General features: G+C 39.2%; 1 protein-coding gene across 1 annotated transcript; it reads right to left on the bottom strand.

The window, feature by feature from the left end:
• Positions 1 to 590: 590 nt before the first annotated feature.
• LOC124391327 (AP-2 complex subunit alpha-2) lies at positions 591 to 21,690 on the bottom strand. Its single transcript, XM_046857832.1, has 22 exons — positions 21,466 to 21,690; positions 18,357 to 18,425; positions 17,977 to 18,119; positions 17,066 to 17,259; positions 16,037 to 16,166; positions 14,339 to 14,440; positions 13,997 to 14,105; positions 11,355 to 11,505; positions 10,424 to 10,592; positions 9,911 to 10,048; positions 9,459 to 9,641; positions 8,567 to 8,664; positions 8,045 to 8,276; positions 7,268 to 7,441; positions 5,796 to 5,971; positions 5,157 to 5,239; positions 4,653 to 4,742; positions 4,351 to 4,474; positions 4,101 to 4,217; positions 3,345 to 3,414; positions 3,009 to 3,143; positions 591 to 1,476 (listed from the first exon to the last, which is right to left on the bottom strand). Exons 1-22 carry the CDS (start codon positions 21,530 to 21,532, stop codon positions 1,399 to 1,401), a joined length of 2,832 nt encoding a protein of 943 aa, XP_046713788.1. The 5' UTR covers positions 21,533 to 21,690; the 3' UTR covers positions 591 to 1,398.
• Positions 21,691 to 23,036: the final 1,346 nt, after the last annotated feature.

Genomic DNA, 23,036 nt, shown 5'->3' with positions numbered 1-23,036 from the left:
CTGCAGTTTGTGCACTGATATGGAGTTTTGTGTGTCACTAAATGCAAACGTGTCAGAAGCACGCTTTACAATTTACTGTTCATCAACATACGCTCATGAGAAGAAAAATGATCCAAAAAAAAAGGCTGTTCTAAGACTTTTGTAAATGTCACTTTTTTCTTTCTTTTTTTTTATGGCAAACATGTAACTTTGTAAAAAAGAGTAGTAAGTGATGCTTGATGTTTGATTTATGAAATAATGACTGCCAATATTTATTCTCGTTATATATTTCATTTCAAATTAAATGTTGGTGTCATGCTTTCACTCACGACATATAAACTACTACATGCCTAACAGCTCAATTCGGGTAAATGCAATGATTAAGAACGTTTATAAAATTATAAATTGATATCTGTAAGTTTTTTATACTAAGCCTTACTGCTTCAGTGCAGTACAAAAGAAGCAGAATCAAACACCTTTGTCTGATCTGGTTTACTATAAATGTGGTGTATGGGGACATTGTGCACATTTAACTTTAACTAAGCAAATTGAAAGAGAAAACCGCTGGTTCTAAACTTGAGATAAAAAAAAAAACACTCCACAGCACATTGTACGAGTGTCACATTGTAGTTTAATTTGGGAGTAGAGCATGCGCTCAGATGCAGACAACAGACGCACGGTCAGACAGCAACGGACGGAAAGGACACACAAGTTGAAGGCACATGGAGAACTGGCAGTGGCCAAACCGTGTTTCTTGGGGGGGTTTTTTCGAAGCACTTTTAATACATCATTTTCAAAGCACTTGTTACTGATTTATGCTTATGGATCTGCCGTTGAGGCTTCAGAAGAAGAATAAAACTGTCGTCCCCTGAGAATTCCACACATGAGATCAACAAAATACTGAAATATCTCTCCTCTCCAGAACTCTCCACAGGACTCTGGAGTTCCATCTGTTCTAGTCCAAGGCACTTGTTTCAGCGACTGGATTCAATTCAGTGATTCACATAAGGCAGGATGGAGTTCTGTCCAGCTGTGTTATTCCCTTTTAATACACATTTGTTTCTGTCTGCATTTGGTATGTAACAAAATGGTAGAAATAAAACAAAACAAAACTAATGTTTTTAAAAAGCCTCAAATATATCTGAAGGCCTGATTTAGGCAGACATGGTTTAGTCGAGCTAAATGTTGGGGAGAAAAGGTCACTTATATATGGGAGTAAAAAATAAAAGTTTCATTGGGACATTTACACTGTACACAGGATTAATGTTGATGTGTAGAGAGAAAGAGAGATGAGAAATCAGCTACATCAGACCACCAGGAGGAGTGTGTCAGGGAAGAGCAGGAGTGTGCACACGCTCGCAAAGAGGAAACGAAGGACTGTCCTCATCGCCTAGCAAGGCCTGATGGGATACAGCTGCATTAGAACTGTTCTGAAAGCAGCTCGCACAGCCTCTGAGACACGGTGTCCCGGCTAGTCCTCAGCGTCAGCCGGTACATCTGGACAGGAAAGAAGACAGAAAGAGGGTCAAGGTCAATTACCGCACTGATTATTTACCTGCACTTGTGTTATAGTTTGCACGTGTGTGTGTGTGTGTGTGTGTGTGTGTGTGTGTGTGTGTGTGTGTGTGTGTGTGAGAACTCTTTTACATGTTCAATTCATTTTTATTTGTATAGCGCTTTTAACAATGAACATTGTCTCAAAGCAGCTTTACACAGATAATGTGATGATAAAAATGAATAAGATGTTCTTTATAAGTGTAGGTTTAGAAGTGTAAGTATGTTCTAGTTAGCTTTTAATGGCAAATGGTTGAAATGACAATAAATGGCACTTGAATTATAATAAAAAAACTTTTTGCGCTTTTAACAATGGACATTGTCTCAAAGGATCTATACATGGATAAAGAGGTTATAAAGTTCATTGCCTTTAGGTTTGTTCCTAATGAGTGGATGCCACAATGGGGGAGCCACCAAGTAGAGTCGAGTGGAAGGGTGGCGGAACGGTGACTAAAAACTCGGACCGGCGCTAGGAAGTGAAAGCATGCCGATCCGTGAGTAAGACGGGCGGACGCCTGAGAAAGGCGGTGGGTGAGTACTGGACAGAAAAGAGCTGGGGTAAACAATAAGAGTAAATAAAGAAAGCTCTGCTTGGTGAATGTTTGCCGGTCTCCCTTATTTCCAGCACGGAACCGGTGAGATTTGTTACACTAATCTAAAAGGGAATCCATACTCATCTGTATTTATTCATTTATAGTCTGTTCATTTAACTGTGCCTCTGCATGATGTAGACTAATGATTCCAACGTGATGATGCCATCAAATTTTAAATTGCCTTATTTATTCTATAAAATGGATCCAATTTCTCAGTTGAAACATCTGATATGTTGTTATGTTCTAGTGTAAATACAATATGGATTAATGATATATGCAAATCATTGCATTCAGTTTTTGTTGTGGACATTTGTTGTTCAGACAGAATTCTGAATGGTAGCAGGATTCTGCAAACAGAAAATGAAAACTGAGCTTCCTCGGACTGTAGTCTGGCCATTCCTATCCAGAACATAGCCACTAAGTTGACCTTCTAATCAAACTTGTTGAGACACAAAGGAATCTAATGGAGTCATCCAGCCCAGAGTCTTGACCCATGATGGTTTTGGGGCTAGTTATGGTCTTCTTCCTCCAATAGACCACCACCTCTTTCATCTTGGCCACACTGGTGAGCACATGGTTTTTCCTGCATTACTCCACATGGGTGTTGATTAGTTCCCTTCACAACATCTCCTGTGGATCTCATGTGCCTTCTACAGCTCTGGTACTTTGTCTTGTTAAAGGCTCAAATTAAAAAGGTGCTGGAGGATCCCACAAACCTTAAGAACACTGAGACTGATTCAGTCAGACACCCAAGCTTCAGCTTCTCTTACCTGTGCTTGTATGCGTTTGAGTATTTAACTGTGCTTGTATGTGTGTTAATGATTGTGTACCTTTGCTTATGTGTGTATGTGAGTTTGTGTGTGCTACAGTGTGATTATTCACCTCTGCTTGCGTGTTGGGTTCTAATCTCAGCAGACAGCCGACTTGTATCGTCTTTGTGTGTATGACACCGGCTCCAACATAATTAGAAGGATTCGGGTCTACTCCTTCAAGCAGCGCTGTTCCGAAGCCGATGATCTATCAATCACACACACACATGCTAGTCAGAATGAAAAATGAACACAGCTGTAATGACGCTTGAAGCATGCAGATTAATCAACAGCGCACACAAAGCAGCAATGAGAAGTGATGACTTGTTTTTGTTTGGTCCAATAAACACCCAAGAAAACATTCAAGTGAACAGAATTCTAGTCATGCTTTTCCTGGTTGCGCAGTCACCTTAGCCTTAGTGATCTCCGTGTCCATGGAATGCTTTGCCTTGAAGATCTTTTGCACCTCCTGCTGAGGACTGCAGGAAAACAAGTGATACAAGAAACAAAAATTAATTTTATTTAGTAAATAATTGCCACCTAAATGGACAGCCATGGTGAACAAATCACACGGAAACAATGTGGTGGAAAAAATTGTTCCAGCCAACAGAAATGTTTTAAATTAGGAAATGTGCAGAAACGAAAATTTCATGCAAATTAGTGTGACAGTCAAAAAACGATATAAAAATCAATCTTTGCTAAAGTTTAATAGTCAGGGGTAGTACTTTTCTGGTGTTTTTTGGGGTCCTAATATGCCCCCTATCGGATACAGCTTTTCATTTTTATCATGGCTTATCCTAAAGTGTCATAGCTCAACCATGTCCAGTCAGCTGTTTGTTCCAGGATCCAATATTCAGTATGTTTTCTCTGAAGCACGATCCATTATATCTTTTTACTGGTTTACTAATAGTGGGCATCAGATCAATGCCATTTCAATTATTATTCTTATTAGACCGAAAAAAGCCAAAGAACATAAACATTCACATGGCCCGAGTAGAAGTGAGGAATGCTGTAGAAGAGAGTCTAGAAAAATGCTGAGCTGATCCTCATTACAGTCTTGGATGAAATAAGAAACTAAGAAATAAAAGAAGAAATAAGCTTTATTCACTAGATCCCAAAACTACTACATACTGCTGTATTATGTGGAACGTTCACGATTACATACATGCTGAGCTGCTTCCAGCGCTGAAAGAACTCTTGAGACGGCATTTCCGTGGGTTGGAAGAACTTGTTGAGAGTGATGGGAAGACGAACTGAGATGTTCTGCATGCTGCCTCCATACCTGTAAGAGCAACAGAGCTTTACAACTATACACAGTTTTAGTTCGAATATCCTTTCACTACTGTCTCCAGCTATAGCGTACATACGCTGATGATTAGTAAAATGATCGGGCGTATGTTGAGGAACACACCCACCTGAAATTTATATTGAGCACTGGAGCTTCTACAAAGTCGGATAAGCACTCGATGTTAAGGATCTGCTGGAGCTGAGCTCCTCCATCTATTACAGGATCGGAGGCTTTTGTGTGAACATTCAGCTGTAAATTGGGGATTAAGGACACAACTACAGACGTACATCGCCACCTAGTGTACAGATGTCCCAAGACGGTTACAAGATTGTGGATTTCAACAAGAGTATATAACTGATATCCATGCAATTTTACTGCAATCCAGTAATAAATTATTTATTCACTTAATAAATAATTAAAAAAGGATATTATTACTGAGGGCACCATGGCACACCACAGAGGAGGAGAAATTCACAAACTGCGTTGAAGTTTTGTTTCCATAAAACACGTACATGCGGCCTAAAATTTCACCGGAACATAACGTTATCTCAGACATGTCATCAACACCTAGCCACACGCACACACGCACACGCACGCACACACACGCACGCACACGCACGCACACACACGCACACAGAGATAGAGAGAGAGAAAATGCTGTCTGCAGACTAACTAGGAAATCTGGGAGATCTGTATCTCGCACCTTGCATCAAACATTCATAACTATGACAGGCAAGCACATGCTAGCCCAAAGCTTACAAAACTCACATTCTGCAATGAATATATAAAAAATAGAAAAGATTAGAGTACTGTTTTGGTGCGTTTGATTATAAAAGCATGAAACTGTATGAATAAAGATGAACTTAATAGGATACGAGGATAATCAAATAATGTGCATGTGTTTAAGAAGTCAAGGTATGTCAAGGCACATACCCAGGTTCTGTCTGAATTCAGACTTCAGGCCAATCTGCAGCAGCTGATTCTCGTACAGGACCCCGTTATTCTTACACACAAACCTGAAAGCACACAAACATACTTTTCAGCAACTGGGTCACTCACTCACTCACTCAACACACACATACTGAACTAACAATGGAAAACTATATACACAGTGTATATAATTACACAAAGTAAATCATTATATAAAGTCTGTTAAAGATTTAAACAGGACCTTCACAGAGGATCATTTGCCAGCTGAAGTGAAATGCAGTTCATTATGGTTAGTTTGTACTGTAATCACTATAATCACTATTTCAATTCAGTTTTATTTGTATAGCATTTTTTACGGTACACATTGTCCCAAAACAGCTTTACAGAAATAAATTGATTGCATTTTAAATTCATATATTAGTCCTTATGGGCTTATCCCTAATGAGCAAACCAGAGGTGAGGATGAAAGGAGGAAGAAACCTTGAGGGGAACCAGACAACTTATTCATTATTGTTAAGCTTATTAACTGATTGACACAAGTAAAAAAAAATGTTCATGGCAATTGTTGTCCTTACCTAAATAATTGGATGGAAATGAGATCATCTGTATTAAAGAACCACTGAATCTGGGATTGGAGCTCACCGTGACAGGTTTTCTTCGATGATCGTTGTAGGGGAACTAAAACTAGCAGCAGGCTGGATTTCGGAGAACACATCCACCAGCAGGCTGCCCGTGCTGGAGGCCACCGGAGGACTGGCAGAGTTCAGAGTGGTGCTGTTTCCCAAATTTAGAAGGTCAGAAGGAGGAGAGGAGTTCACCTGAAAGAAGTTACATGAACATTTTGTTTGTTCCCACGTTCATCTGCACATTTCTGACATACAGGTGACGTTGCTAAAGACAAGCAGTTTACAAAGGGTTTAATGGTCACTGCATTTGACCTTAAAAACCTTGTCAAAAAAACAATAATATATCCCTAGAAAAGCCATGCGTTATACAGAAACACAACTGTTCTAACAAAAATCACAGAAGATACACGCATCCCTAATATTTAAAACACAGTGTCTGTTAGGAATCACACACTGAAACCCCACACCATGCAGGGACCTGATAGAAAGCAGCAACTGCAGAAGTCTGAAGTGCACACGCCTGAAGTGATAAAGGGGTAAGAGGCATGTTCAGAGTGGAGGAGATGGGAACTGGGCGTGGCCTGTTGATTGGGGGTGTGGCTTTAGCCAAAGCTTCATAAGCAAAAGATGGAGGAGAAGGCTGAGGAGTACCGAGAAAAAAGAACAACATGAAGGAGAATGATACTGAAATGTTGATGCAGAAGACGCATCATCAACAGAGACATAAAAAAATCAACACAATCCGCATTATAGACCAGATGGTGGTAGTCTCGAGTATAAAAATACAGCTGAAGAAAAGAAAATATAAATCAAGGGATAAACTATAAGGGATGATCATATAAAGACTGACAAATTCTTATTTTATTACCCATTTATTTCTGCAAAGCTGCTTTTGGGGCAATGTCTGTTGTTAAAAGCGCTACATGCAATACAATTCATAATGTTCCTGAGATTTTTTCAATTAAATAAACATGAACACCATTTATTTAAGATAATCTAAAGCTTTACGAATGCTGATATCCTAACTCTCTTGTTTTTAAAAACAAAATAGAAATCCCTTATTAATAAAACCACTGGATTCTCTTTCTAGACTGAATTTTTCAGCTCTAGTAGTAAAGCAGTACGTTTTCCAATTTATTGCTAGAGTTGTGCCGTGCTGCTTTCCCTATCTCTCTTTCTTTATAACTTAAATGCAAACAATACACACATTAATTCTTAATATACATATTAGTGATCTTATATTACTTTAGACCAAATGTGTGGAATATGTCAGTTACACTACATTACTTTATAGTTACACTACATGAATACTTTTTGGATATTTTTTAGAATTTAGATAAAGGATCTATTTGGCCTTGACCATACACATGAACCTAGTGCTGTAGAATAGACACTGAAATATGTACACATGGGAAAAGACCACAGTTTAACAGGACCAAATATGTTCAACCTGGAGCCAAAGTAGACTCTGAACATGAAGACGCCCACCTTTGCATTTGTGCTGGCCGTGGTGTGATCGCTGTTCCCGTTCACGTTAGCATTGCGCTCCTTTCGACTGTCATCTGTCTCAGAAACAGTTCCTGATCCCTTCTTCTTCTTCAGCTTGGCCAAGATGGAGGATTCTCTTTCGGGGAAAGGCGGCATCTCTTCCAACACTGTGGCCTTTTACAAATTTAATAGAAAAACATGAAGGAAATTTAGATAAAAATTAAATATAAAAAAAAATTAATAATTTTTTATATGTATTAAAAATAAATTTTGCTGCACAAAAATCAAACACATATTGTGAAGAAATGTCAGTATTAGTATTTACTCCCAGAAAGTCCCAGAAAATAGCAAAAAAAGTGCTGTAAATGAATGAAAAATATAAATATATGATTAAATGCTGAACTCAAAGACCAGCTGAACTGCCTAATGGTTGTGGTCTAACAGCCCAGTCAGCACACTTAATTGACTTCCATCTGTCTGAGACTAATACACCATTTGATTTGTCTAACAATCTTCGTAAAAAATGGCCCAACTATAGATTTTACAGTAGTTAATAGTGTGTGTGTGTGTGTGTGTGTGTGTGTGTGTGTGTGTGTGTGTGCGCTGAAACCTACTCAAGCTTTAGCAGTGATTAATAACTTAAATTTTGGTTCATGAAATTCATAAAGATAAGAAAATGTCAATTTATTCAGAAAGACCACTAGTCCAGCTTTATCCTCATGAGCAGTTATTACTGTGTTTCCTTAGATGTTTATTAAAGAGTTATGAGGGTCGTACCAGTATATCAGTGCTAGCGATGCAGCTCAGGCGCAGGTATTCGACAGCACGCTGCTGCAGCTCCACATCGGCATTACGCAGCTGACTGTCTGACCGCAGCACCTCTTGTATGGTGCCCTTCACCTCAGGGAAAAGGTTAATGAACTTGACATAAGCTGAAAGGAGCAGAGCCCGGGTGGGAACCGAACACAAGTGGAACTTCGAGTGGAGAAGGTTAAACTGAATCAGTGGACTGAAAAGAAAGAGGGACAAAAACAACAGATTATAGAGAGATTGATACAGTATTTCTTAATTTAGTGCACTCTAGTGAGAGAACCTTCCAGCATCGTTGCGGTCAAATGCGTTTTGGTTTCTTCCCCACACCACACACAGCCAACAACTTCCTACAAACACCCTGAGGCATTTGGAAGTTCAGTAAAGGCTGTAAATCCTGATGTGACCTAAATCCAGCTCCATGTCTAGTTTCAAAAATGCTGAATAAAGATGCAAATTGACACATTGCAGAAATATGGTTAAAACTACCTGGAGCGCGGGTCTCCGGCAATAAGATTTCCAAACTCGCCCAGAATATATCCGCCGACTTTCACCAGGTTTTCATGGCAGGCTGGAGCTTGCAGGGCCTGTGGAGGACACAAACAGATAAAAAGAACTGCTGTAGGTTATTATTAGAAATTGTAAGAGGTGCAAGATACAGGATGGAGGTTATGATTGTCTATAGAGGGATGACACATGGAAAAGGTTTAGAGCACCCACACAATCAAGCTTTTGGAGAGTTGAGTGTGTCTTGTCTACAATTAAGTCATTTGTGTGTAAATGAAAAGCCTCAGCATGGGCGAGGGGTGTCACAGTGGACATAATAAAAGATTTGCTCTGAGCTTTTTGTACGTTTTGAAAAATCAATGGACACCTTTCAATTAATCAGTATTAACAACAGAATCGTTTAGCTGAACACAATCATTAAACACCAAAAGTCTGCAAAGTAGATGAGGGAAGTTGTAGCTCAGTGGTTAAGATGTTTGACATAAATTCAATCGTGGCTCCACTACTCTGGGCCCTTGAGCAAGGCCCTTATTCCTCAACTGATCCGTTGTATAAATGAGATAAATGTAAGTCACCCTGTATAAGGTAACAGCTACAGATGGAAGCTTTATTAAAGCGGGAAGAGTTGCAGAAGACTAATTGGCATTAAAGCTGAAGAGTTTCACACATGGTGAAACAGAAGCTCCAAAACACAGAGGAGAATATAAATGATTAATTATTTCTCTGAGCAAAGACAGTGTTGTTTGACATTGCTCCTGATGAGACTGTGGTGGCTATAAAACAGATGGTCAGGGTCATTGTTATTGTAACAGAGGAGAATTCAAAGAAGTGTCACATGCATGGAAACCAGTGGGAGAGCTTGTGCAAGCGATACCTCAAACACGGTTTTTGCGGCATATCCCTGCACGTCGTCTCGGTTAATGACGATTTGAATGACTCGGTACCACACTTCCTCACTCACGTAATCCCCGGCAATGCGGATCAGGTTCAGGATGGTGTCTACGTACCACGTGTAATCCACTGCATACTTTTCAGCCAGGATGGCCACTTTCAACACCTGAGGCAGGAGAACATGTCAAGATAAAAAAAAATAGAAACACTAGTAACACTAGAAACACTAGTTTGAAAAAGCACATTTAATTTGGATAAGAAGCACAAGTTGTTTTTCACTTCACAAACAAACTACACTTTATTGGCAAAAGTTTGCAGACACCTGGTAATAAGTATGGCATGTGCTTTTTCAGCATCGCATTCCACATCTAGTGCCAGTTTGCTCCTATAATCCCTTAGTGAAAAATAGGAGGAGGAGATTCTGCACAAACTTACAATCTCTTCTCTGATCGAGTAATCGGCGGTCTCCAGGTAGCTGAGCATCTCCGCGACAATTTGTTTGGCGTTGCTGCGGTCGCACATGGCATAGAGGAGATCCACCGCACGCTGCCTTACACTCACATCACGCTCAGTCTGCACATACACACACAACAGCACTGTAGCACCACCATCACTGCTGAATGAGTGTGATGCTTGTAACAGGTGTGGTAGATGTACTTTAAGACATTAAGTCAGTCTCTAATGACATTCTGAAAACATATATTTATATTTCATGGTGCTGTGATGCAAGTCCTTCCTGTAATTTACTGTTCAGCAATGTTCTTCTGCACTGTACCTTGTTTCTGTTTTTAATAGGACTAAGCACCATGTGCATTTTCAAAATTGTATGCTGACAATATCAACTTGTAAAGATTAATCGACTTGCAGTTAGTTTCTAGTGAAGGCTCATTTTTAGCACAGCAGTGTGCAGTTCTATGGGAAATACTTTTATCACCTCTGAAAGTTTACCTTTAGTGCATTGATTACAGTGTCAATGTGGGTTTTGACAGCCTCGTGGGAAAACTCTGAACTCGCCAGAGTGCACATGCTCTCCAGTGCCAGATAGCGCAGGTTTGTCTCTCTGTGCTGAAGGAACTGGCCCAACTGATTACAGGCGCGCACCAGCAGGGTCGGCTCACTAGAGGTAGAGAGATAGAGAGAGTGAGAGAGATGTAGAAAGAGATAGGGGTGGGGGTGGGGGTGGGTAGTCATAGCAGTTCATAACTATTACTCATAACTACATTAAGTAGAACAGCAAATGTCCAACCTTGTGGACGAAGGACAACAATAGCAGACCCTATATTTTCTTGCAGTTCAAGTAAAAGTACTAATTCGGTTGCTAAAATGATCATTGCCAAAAGTAGAGCTAGGAGCAGAGCTAGGAATTCAAGAATGGTCTAGAACAATTTGACAGATACAGATAGCTAAAATTATTGGTTGATTTGGTTGTATCAGCAATGATAAGCAGCACAATCTACTGTTTTCTAATAAACATAAACATGTTTGGTATAATCAAATATAAACAAAAATTTTATAATAGCAATGAACCAAGTAATTAGCACCCTTTACCCCCCAATATAATGTGAACGATCCACAACCCTTTAACTCTCTTAAACTGTAAGACTAAATTATGACTTTAAATTAAACTAGATTCAACTTTATCTGTGGGATTTTTATAGAGACCACCAGTAGCTTTATGAAATATTAATCAAGCCTGATTTACAAAAAAAAAAAAAAAACAACAAAAGAAAGAAAAGTGAAAGAAAGTGAGGAATATACTGTAGATGAAATGTGAGACAAAATAGAAAGCAAGAGTGTGAGAAGAAGGATGAGCAGTTTAAATGAAAATTAAACCTGCGTCGATAAAAATGTAAGCGAGTGTGAAGGAAAAAGCATTAACCTGTCGTGATGGATGATGAGACTGATGGCCTCGAACAGCACTGCATTCTTGGCGTTGGAGTGCTGCACTTTCTTGGATTTGGGAGGTTCCTGGGCTTTGTTCAGAACGGTCTCCAGGCACTCGGTTAGGCGTCCGCGAATCGCTGCATCCTCTGAAACCATTTCGATTCAACTTTCATTCAATGTATGATGAAAAGGCCATTCAAACATCAATGCATATTTATGTATATACAAACAATACAGAGCAATTCTAAGTGCCACTACTACTGAATTCTGCTTCCCTCAAACTAATGCCTCAGTTAAAGCAAATACTAAATAATGATAAACATCATCAACGGTGACTTTAATTAACAGCCAAACACAGGCAACAAATTACATTTCTAATCTCAGTGCTTTAGGTTGCACAATTAAAGATGATTTTTTTTTATTATTAATTGTATTTAATTAATTAATAAATTATTACAAAATTTGTGTAACAGTCCACTGTTTAAAGGCACTACATTCTCAGACTGGGACTGAGAATCTAGTCTGAAATATTTCCTGAACAATAATATAGCCTGCTTTCTTTACTGTCTAACTCACTACTGTTTTTTTCCACCACCTGACTAGTGGACTCAGTGGTGATTAGTGAACATAATCAGTAGACTAATTGATTAATCACACTAAAATCAAGGGCATTTGATAAAGTAAAAGGCTCTCTTACGAGAACACTGAGATTTAAAGTAGAGGCACAAAAGAAAAATTCCTCAGTCTCAAGTTCCTCAATCTAATTCCCAAGTCTGTTCTGTTCCTTTTAGGTTATTATTGGTCACTGTTGTGTGAATGTTCTGTGTCTCTGCTTATTTCTGTTTAATTTTTGTAAAACGTTGCACAACTGAGCCCCAGTGTGTAACACTATATACAACAATGTGGAGTAGACAGAGATCCAGCATGATGAAGATGTGGTGCTGTAATGGTGTAGACAGTGCCACGTTTCCAGTCATATGACCTCACCATAATGAATCGAGTGAACGTCTTGCACTAGCAACTCTCTAAAAAAACGAGGTTAATGGATGAGCTGTCTGATTTTATCCCCTAATGTTAGCAGGCAGCAACGACGGCAGAAGAAGAGCACAATCAGGAGCCAGTCCAAGTGACGCGCTGCTTTAGCCTTCTGAACCCATTAGCAAGAGGGAACATGCCGTTTTCCTCATTTGTGATTAATTAAGCAAATGACAACACAGATATCGGAATGTCCTGGCGGTGTGAAATACAGCACGAAAGCACTTACGTAAGGATCAGCAGCACAGGAAGAAATTCGAAACAAGAATGTACGACAAATTTTATGTGAACTTATTAATGCTAGATTATGTGGTGCGTTCTCTGTTGCTATAGCAGCAACAACATATTAGAACGAGCATGTTGATATAATCCTCTCATTCGTGTTAAAGCTACTGCCCGAGCCGTGCTATTATATAGAAATACTGCGCACCTCCTGGCCAATCAGATTTAAAGAATTCACCCACTCTGCTGTATCGTAGGCTTTAAATAGCTTATTTATTCTGCACAAGTGAAGAACATAGTTGACGACTTCATAGGATTTCCAGCGTGAGGTTAATGCAGCACAAGAGTCCAGTAACTGGGTGTAGAATCTGAGCTGATTGATCAGACGTCAAAGTAAAATGAATAAATAATAAAATGCGTTTTTGGTCTAACTGGTTTTTAATGCCACACGGTTATGGAACAAGTTTTAAATATGGAAAAAACAAGATTGGGTGATGATTCTATAAATATAGTGAGTACGTACATGTGTGTCTGATATTTTATGTTTTTGTGAAAATCTCATCTGAAATCGGTATATGCAAATATTTCGGTTTTCCAGAATTTAGATTGATATTTATTTATATTTATGTATTGGCCTGACCAAAGTCTTTCCCAATAACATACTTGATCTCAATTTTGCATTAATAATCCTTCACATTCTACTGTAGTAGAAAAAATATGGATATAAAAAGCAAAAGACCTGCAGTAATGTAGAAATGTTCTAGTCAGTGAGTCACTGTCACAGCACTGATTGTGTAATGTTCATAAAAGGGATGTACAAATGCGTATAACATCACACAGAAGCCACGTTGTTTTAGTGTTAGACTGCTAGTGCACTCTTAGTGCTAGATCTGCTTTTTGGTTTTTACCACAATCACAGAAGTCAACATTTGATTGGCACACAGCATTGAGGATTCAATTGTATAGCTGAGATTTTTGAGGAAGTATAGTCTTCTTCTTTCAGCGTCTCCCATTAGGGTTCGCCACAGCGGACCTTCTGTATCCATACCCCCCTGTCCTCTACATCTGCCTCTTTCAAACCAACTACCTGCATGTCTTCCCTCACCACATCCATAAACCTTCTCCATGGTCTTCCTCTTTTCCTCCTTCCTGGCGGCTCCGAGAAAGTATAGTCAAAGAAGTTTAAAATCAACCCTACTACATTTTTACCCCATCCCACATTTTAAACACGGAGATGGAGACATCAGGAAAAATGTACCCATGTCCAGAAATTCTAATGCGTTTCATTACAAGCATAACATTTATTATTAACATGCATGTAATAGGTCTGTAATTAATACTAAAATACCCAATAACATGCGTGCACGCACACACACCTACCTGGTGGTGGATAACACTGCAGTAGGCGGAGCAGTTTGACTGACAGCCACGGCGCTGCTACAAAATAATACGTGTAGTCCTGCAGGTCTGTGGAGGCTGAGGTGACGATCTGAGGATGAAAGTAAAATTTTTTTTTTAGTCTTTTGGGTACTATGTAAACTGACAAAACCACAGCACCCCTCATCCACATGTAAAATGTCACATTTAACACTTTTTTTTTTTAACAAGCATGACGTGACATTGAATTATTGGATATAAATAAAGTTTTCTGTTGTAAATTAACTTGATGTATTTTTAAAGATGTCATTTGGCATAGTGGATGTGATGGACTGATGTGCTTACCCTGCTGAGTCTCGCCACAGCCAGAGACACGGCCGTCTTAAAGTCGTCTGGGTTCTTCTGAGCCAGAGTTATTATGAGACTTGTCGCTGCCGTCACAACTCCCTGAGAAAAGGACATTAACCTCATTATCAATGTCTAATCTCATCCTGTTATTAGACAGACAGAAGAGGGACTGTTGAACAAAATCAAGTAAAACTGTCAAAATAAATAAATGAAACAGAAGAATGCAGCTTGAGATAATGCTCTCAGACACTCCCATTGTTCATGGATTGTGTGTGTTATTATACATAAAATGAGAGGCTCATGGTATTAGATGAGGGTCAGTGGTGTTAGGCCAGTGGTGTTATATAAGGGCTGGAAGTGTTAGACAAGAGCCAGTGGTCCGGTGATATTAGATATATCAGTGATCAGTGTCAGTGATCTGGTGATGTAAGTGATCTGGTGGTGTTAGATGAGGGCTGGTGGGCTGGTGGTGTTAGATGAGGGCTGGTGGGCTGGTGGTGTTAGATCAGGGCTGGTGGTGTTAGATCAGGGCCGGTGGGCTGGTGGTGTTAGATGAGGCTGGTGGGCTGGTGGTGTTAGATGAGGGCTGGTGGGCTGGTGGTGTTAGATGAGGGCTGGTGGTGTTAGATCAGGGCTGGTGGTGTTAGATCAGGGCCGGTGGGCTGGTGGTGTTAGATGAGGGCTGGTGGTGTTAGATGAGGGCTGGTGGTGTTAGATCAGGGCGGTGGGCTGGTGGTGTTAGATGAGGGCTGGTGGGCTGGTGGTGTTAGATGAGGGCTGGTGGTGTTAGATGAGGGCCGGAGGGCTGGTGGTGTTAGATGAGGGCTGGTGGGCTGGTGGTGTTAGATGAGGGCTGGTGGTGTTAGATGAGGGCTGGTGGGCTGGTGGTGTTAGATGAGGGCTGGTGGTGTTAGATGAGGGCCGGTGATGTTAGATGAGGGCCGGTGATGTTAGATGAGGGCCGGGGGGCTTGTGGTGGAAGACGAGTGCTGGAGGTATTAGATGAGACCAGTGGGGTAAAAGTTAAATTTGGGCAAAAAAACATCTGGGCAAAGTAATCTATTTATCTATTTCATTGAATATGTATTTTTCATATATATATATATATATATATATATATATATATATATATATATATATATATATATATATAAAAGCTAAGATATTTTTGTTTTCATTATACTATTTTATCTAAATGAAAAGTGTGAAGCAAAAAAAAAATTTTCCCACACAACAAATTTCTATATAACAGATACAAATTAAACATTAGCTCTAGTCATGCATTAAATCCCTGTATTGTTATTTGTTTCCTTTTCCATTAAAACAGTTTATAAACCGCATCATGTTGTTTTTAGCTCACAATTCCAGCAGATAGTGGCAGAACGTCTAAAGGATAAATGCCATGAACACCGCAGGAACAAAAAGCTTTACAGAAGCCATAAAATTTACTTCTCCCAAATCTGTAAATGTGTGGAAAATTATTTAAAAGATGTTTACACAAAAACATTTAAAACAATAAGATGTACCAGAAAATTGCAATTACCTGAAAAACATACAGCTAAAGCTTATAGAATTTTTGTTAAAATTCTGCGTCATATTTTCATAACTGTCGCTGCATTAAAATCGTATCGATTGATGAAGGCATAGGAAATGACTGATATGTAAATGTGTGTGAAATGTGTAAAATTGAGATACCAGGTGCTGATCATTGAGAAGATGCACCACACGGGACGTCCACTCGCCCATGGGGATCAGATCGGGAGACGTCCGGTTGAGTCGTAACAAACACAGAGCTGCACTCTGCTTCACACTGTCCATTGTGTCTCTAGAAAATAAATATACAAATGAATAACTAATTCAATAAATAAATTGGTCAGATGTGGTCCTTTTCTCTCGATTTGCTTAAAGTGTCATTCAACACATGATAAAATACTGACTCAGAGTACTATGAGAATTTTCTTCCGGTATTCTTGTAATAAAGTGACTAATTACACTGAATTGTGAGGAATTAAATAGATTCTTAATTCATAATTTGGTAAAACGTCGACGTTATAGATTTATATACAGTGGAACCTCGGGTTACGAACGCCCCGGCATACGTATAATTCAGGTTACGAATCGCAGTTCATAAAAAATGTTGCCTCTAGTTACGAGAAATTTTTTAGGATACGAGCGTTGCGCACGGAAAAATCGCAGGCAGGTTAGTTTTTTACGTATCGCACGTGCTCTCGCTGCGCTCTCGTGCAGCACATACACATCCGCTCGTCGCTCTAACAGTGTGGAATTACTGAACTTTAAATACTGTACGTATTCCTATCACCATGCCGCCAACAAAGTAGCCTGATGGAAATTCTCCTTCCAAACAATAACTCTCCCTCCTCCCGCTTCTACGGACGTCGTCTCCATCATGCACGCAGCGAGACTTCTTAAAGGTAAGGTACCATTTAAAGATTTATTTTTTATATGTTTATATGTTTTTATATGATACGATTTCAATATAACATGTTAAAAGTAAATAATATTAGTGAATATTGGCGTTATTTTTTTTTTAAGAAACACTTTTGGGTGTCCAGAGCAGATTACCGAAGTTTCTATTCATTCTTATGGGAAAATTTGTATCGGGATACGAGCTTTTCAGGTTAAGAGTAAAGTGATGGAACCAATTAAACTCGTAACCCGAGGTTCCACTGTATAAGAAAAATTGCGCAGCCGGAGATCTCTCACCCTGCCACCAGGATGCGCGGCACCTCGGAAGCGAACGCCTCAGCCATCTCTCTGCTGCCCACGTTGGCGATGCAATGCAGTGCCAGGTTCATGAAGGTGGGGTTCCTGCTGCTCAGGTCATTCTTGATGGCGTTGTTGATGAGGCGGATGAGATCACTGTTGCTGTTTACCAGCACTGAGATAAACAGGTAGCCCTGAAACACCACAGGACAGAAACCACACAGGAAGAGAAACTTAATTAAACAGGACTTCAATCTGCTGTCATCATCATGTCAAATAACAGTTCTTACACAAAATAACAGTACATTTTAGACTCTTTAGACTCAATAACACAATCTATTAAATCCTTTATGAAGCCTTCAATATTGAACTTTTTTTTTTTTTTTTTTTTTAATGTTTAATGTTCTTTTCTGCAAAACCAAAGATGCAGAAGGAGGACCTACATCTGATCTGATTCTTCTATAACCTCTAACCCTCACTCTGTGACAATTTAACACATACTCATTTAACCTGTAAAACACTGAGGCATCTCCTTCCACTGACTTTCCTTCTGCCTTTCAACAGGAGCATCTGGATCAGGTTCAACTCCACCCCAAAAGCTTTTATTCTCTGCAGTAGGGCTGATGGACGTGATAAAAAATGTCATAGATTACAGTTCACTTAAAAAGCCTCGCTACCTTCAAACTACGATTAATATCCAAACTGAAATATGTTCATTGTACACATTTCAATAAGAAGCCTAATATTTGTTTGGATTATTTCATGTTTGGTGATACAACTGCAAGTGCGACCAGAATTCCAGATTACTGTGTCAGTTCAAATATTGTGCAAGGGATGTTACAACTTTTTTGGTGGTTTAAATACCACGAAGGAAGAAATCTGCGACCAGCAGGTCCTCTTGTAGCACTTACAATCTGTTTCTCCGTGTATTTGTTGGAGCTGAGAAGGTTCACCGCCTCCATGTGGCCGAAGTCGATGTCATGGCCCAATAGGAAAATAAACAGCAGCTTACACACGTATTTCTTCTTACTGTAGCCATCCAGAGCTTTATCTCCTAAACACACGCAACACCGGAACGTTAACACGTGTGATAAAACGGATGCCATGTTCACTTATAATCCAGGAATTTGAACACAATCATCAATCTTCTCTTTCTCACTCACACACACTCAGACACAAACACACACATTTATATATTTATTTATATATATATATATATATATATATATATATATATATATATATATATATATATATATATATATATATATATATATATATAGGAACATACCTTTAAATTTGGAGCGGATGTTAGCCAACTCTTTGTTTATTCTTTTAATCTCTGCCTCCTTACTTTTACCTGTAAATACAGAAAGATGGAGATGAAGGCATCCCATAATACTACTCCTAGTTTTGGAGTGCTTTGCAAATGTTATTCCACACTTAATCATGAAGTCAGTTTATAATACTGTGTTGGATTTGCAAATAAACTTATAAACTATATTTACAGTAAAAGTGCAGAAACAGTGAAAGCCCATCCATCTAGTTTACTGATGAGAAGGTCAGAGGTTCAAGCCCAAACCCCACCAAGAGGATTAACCCTGTCTGCTCTAGAGAAATAGAGATTTCACTCTATTTTTTGAATTTCACACCAATCTCACATATTTAACAAATAGGGAAGTGGTAGCACAGTGGTTAAGGCTCCGAGGTACTGATCGGAAGGACTGGGGTTCAAGCCCTGGTATCGCCAAGCTGCCACTCTTGGGGCCCTTGAGTAAGGCCCTTAACCATCTGTGCTTCAGGGATGCTGTAACATTGCTGACCCTGAGCTTTGACCCAGCTTTCTTTTTTAATGAAGAGTCTGACACAGGTGAAATACAACACTTCCAACAACTGTGCCCTGCTAACCATCACTCCCACATGTGGTTCTTCCCCAAACATGGCTGGAATCACACAAATGAATAGCTTTAACAATCACTGTTCAGCTTTTCCTCTGCAGAACAGCCATGATGAGGTGGGACTCTATTAAGTGTGGACATACATATTTTGGTCCCCTTATAGTTTCAAACAACTAACTTTCAGTCTATGGCAATCCTCACTTCCTGTTTCACTGTATTTTGCAATCATGTCTTTTTAGTTCCTTGATTTAGTCGCCGTTATTGTAAAACTGATGTTCTGTTGTTGATAGAAAATTATACACGGAGATGAAAGAAGGTGTGGCAAAATACACGATTACAGGGCACGCCAAAAGTTTGGAAAAACATGTTTTTCATGTTCCTTTTGTTTATATAGAAAACACAAGAGATGAACAGTGAATGAATGGAAAGACAGTTCTGTGGACAGAGGAGTCAAAATGTGGCATTTTGATCTCTAACAGAAGAACTTTTGTAAGACAGAGAGGTTTGGGGTTGTTGTGGAGCAGGGAATGTTAGACACAATCTAGGCGAAAGAAATACTAAACCAACATAGCTACAGTTCCTTACTTCCAACACCGTGCAAATCCATCTGGACTCTGGCTAATTGGAAACAACTTCACAAGACAATGACCTGAAGCATACGTCCAATTTAGAGAGAAAACAGTTAACTGGAGTGTTATCTATCATGGAATGGCCTGCCCAATCACTGCACCTACATCCTATTCAACTGCTCTGGGATGAACTGGATTTCAAAAGAAATCTCTAGTGAAGAACATGGCAAAGTATTTCAGCTGATCTGTACATGTCAGATGCAGTCACATTTGACTCTAGAATTCTTTAAACAGAGGTGGTCATGGTCGACTCAATAACTGCAAGTTGTTCAGGACCTGTGGCTGTGGCCAAATCCACCTCTGTGCTTGATAGTTGGTATGAGGTGTTTGTGCTAACATGCTTTGTTTGGGTTTTGCCAAATGCGGCACTGCGCGTTATGGCCAAACATCCCCACTTTGGTCTCATCTGTCCAAAGGACATTGCTCCAGAATTCTTGTTGTTTGTTCAGATGCAACTTTGCAAACCTAAGCTGTGCTGTCTTGTTCTTTTCAGAGAGATGAGGCTTTCTAAACAAATCATTTTTGTTCAGTCTTTTTCTAAATGTACTGTCATGAACTTTCACAATTATCATGCTAACTGAGGCTTGTACAATCACAATTAGTTTGAGCACTGCATGGGAGGACCTTGCTGTGAATTTGCTGGGACGTCCACTCCTGGGAAGAGTAGCAACTGTCTGTAGGATGACGGACATTAAATTCTTTGATAATGGTCTCATAACCCTTCCCAGACTGACGAGCAGCAACAACTGCTTCTCTAACATCATTGCTGATGCCTTCCGTCTTTGTGTTAACACACACCTGTATGCTCCAGACCAGCACTAAACTCCTAAAACTTTCATAGAGGTGGTTAAAATTAGTTTTTTTCTCCCTGAACATGGCTTTTCTATTGATTGATTTTTGTAAAATAAATTATGACGTGTAATATGCTATATGTTATATGTCATGTGGTTTTGTTTATTTGAGGGTCTACACCTCATTCTACAACACAAGCATGAGAATGAAGTGAATGAAGGGTCCAGAGAGCCCTACGTATAAGATCTAACACACAACACAACTCAGGGTTATTTTTATAAGGTTAATACTGATGCCTCTGCTAGAGATGATGTATGTGAGTGGTGCAGCTGTGGCTGCAGTGAAAGAAGATTTATTTATTTATTTATTTTTTATCGTGTTCAGTGGGTTTCTTCCTTTAGTAATGACATTCATTCTCGCTGTATGAGACACCCGTCTGTGACGCAGTGATCCATTATACAGTGTTTCTGTATAATATAGGTTGTTTCTATAGCTGTAGAATAAAATTGATAGTTTTTCGGGGTGGATTGATTCAGATGGGACATCAGTGAAGGCCTAGCTTTATGAACTGCATGGCTTACCACTGACACATATATATACCCACACACAATTTATTCAAGAAAGAGTGACAGTACAGAAGGGCAAGGGACAATGTCTAAAAGTAAACAAACAAACAAAATGACAGTTTTCTTTCTTTATCCTACAGCGCAACAATAAGCAAGAAGTGAATGAATTGTCCAAAAAACCACACCTATCTCTCTCTCTCTCTCACTCTCACACACACACTGTTTAGAATTGACACGAATAAACAAACACATGATTTGTATGAATGATTATGAATATTATATGAAACATTGGGAGCGTGTAGGACTGAAACGGTTTTACGAGAAAGTCACAGTTAAATTCTTAAAAGACAGTTGGAGTCCTCTGTGTGTGTGTGTGTGTGTGTGTGTGTGTGTGTGTGTGTGTGTGTGTTATGATTATTTTAATTAAACTGAAGCAGTTAGCGCTCGCGCTAGTTCACTTTGTCCAGCTGGGGCTGTTGCAGCTGAAATCAGGGCGTTAGCACGTTAGCACTTACAGTTCCGGATGTCCGAGATGAAAACGGCGAGGCCGCGCATCCCGTCTCCTTTAGAAACCGCCGGCATCTTTCTTCCCTTCTTATTTTATTTGCCTCCGAGGCCGTTATTTCCCCCTGAACAAGGACTGGACAGTTAGGCTAGGGTAGATTAGCTTGTGTGCTGCGGACGTTCTTCTTCTACTACATTTCCGGTGTCACGCCGCAAGATCTTTTTTTTTTTTTCCTCTCACCGCTGTTTGACCTTCAGGGGTCGCTGTTGTACCGCAATACAGCAGCAAGTTGTGAAGTGAATTAATATACTGTATAACTAAGAAAAAGATGAAATACATAATAACTAATAAAGTTAGGGAAATTTCATTTGAAACTTTTGCATAGATTTTATCCATCTTAAGCATACTTCAAGAGATTTAAGGTCTGGATTTTTAGGGTCTGGATTTTTTTTTGGCAGCAAAAGGTGGACCAACACAGTATTAGGCAGGTGTTCATAATATTATGCCTGACCGGTGACCATGAAGTTATGCCTGGTCAGTGTAGATTGTCCTCATACACATTTATTTTGGATTGAATTTTCTATTTTTATAAACTGTAGCTTGCTTTTGGATTTCTCTCTATTGTTTAAGGATGAATTGTTTTGATTCTATAATATGGGAAAAGTCAAATATGATGAGCACTTTTAATTATTAATCTCTTATTGCTGCTTGCAGAATTTCATATTCATCGTATTTCATAATTTCATTCGTCAAAATCCACTTTTCACTGTTTTTGAAAAGGAAGTTTGCCAATATATTTAAGCTATTTCATCCTCAAAGAGCTTAAAAGCTGTTGACAATAAACCTGTGCTCCGTTTTCATTTATTTTGCTAGTTTTTAGGTGTACATTCTGTATTTTAATTCCAATTGGTGATTTTCATTTTAGCATGTATTTTTTTTAAAAACTCAAATCTGTCCTGTATCTATATTTCCTATGTACACTTGCTTAGTATTTATATAATTTGATACCTTGACATTAAAAAAAAAAACACCAAAAAAGGCTACACAAGCAGTTTCCAGAATTATAATCTAGTACTTCTGTAACAATAAAACCTTTAATCAAAAATAATATCCGAATAAATCTTCTGAATAGGTTACACAGATAAGTGTGTGAACACTAATGTGATCTGTGAGTGTGTCTCCCTCACCAGGCTGGTGTTGATTAGTGTCCTATGAAAACACTTCTCTTTACACTTCTTCTGGTTAGTAGATGGTTCATAATTGTATATATATACATAACTGTATGTAAAAGGCTACACCAGTGGCGGCTACTGGTCTGTCAGAGAGGGGAAGCTCATTTTCGGCCTACATCATAAAATTGTCTATTTATTTAAAAGTAAATTCTGCCCTACGTTCCTTTTCAAGAAAATGGTCTGTGACCCTGTCGTACCAACTAGGAGTCTTTTCAAGTGACTTGACCAGTGTCCTCTCAATGGCCAGCAGAGCTAGGCTGCTTAAACGGCCTTGGCCCATTGTGTTTCGGGTGTAGGACTTGAGTCGCTTTAAACAGGAGAAGCTCCTTTCTACACCTGCAGATGTAGC

Source organism: Silurus meridionalis, chromosome 9 (assembly GCF_014805685.1).
Source record: "Silurus meridionalis isolate SWU-2019-XX chromosome 9, ASM1480568v1, whole genome shotgun sequence".
NCBI classification, from domain to species: Eukaryota; Metazoa; Chordata; class Actinopteri; order Siluriformes; family Siluridae; genus Silurus; species Silurus meridionalis.
This window is presented reverse-complemented; position numbering and strand designations above follow the sequence as displayed.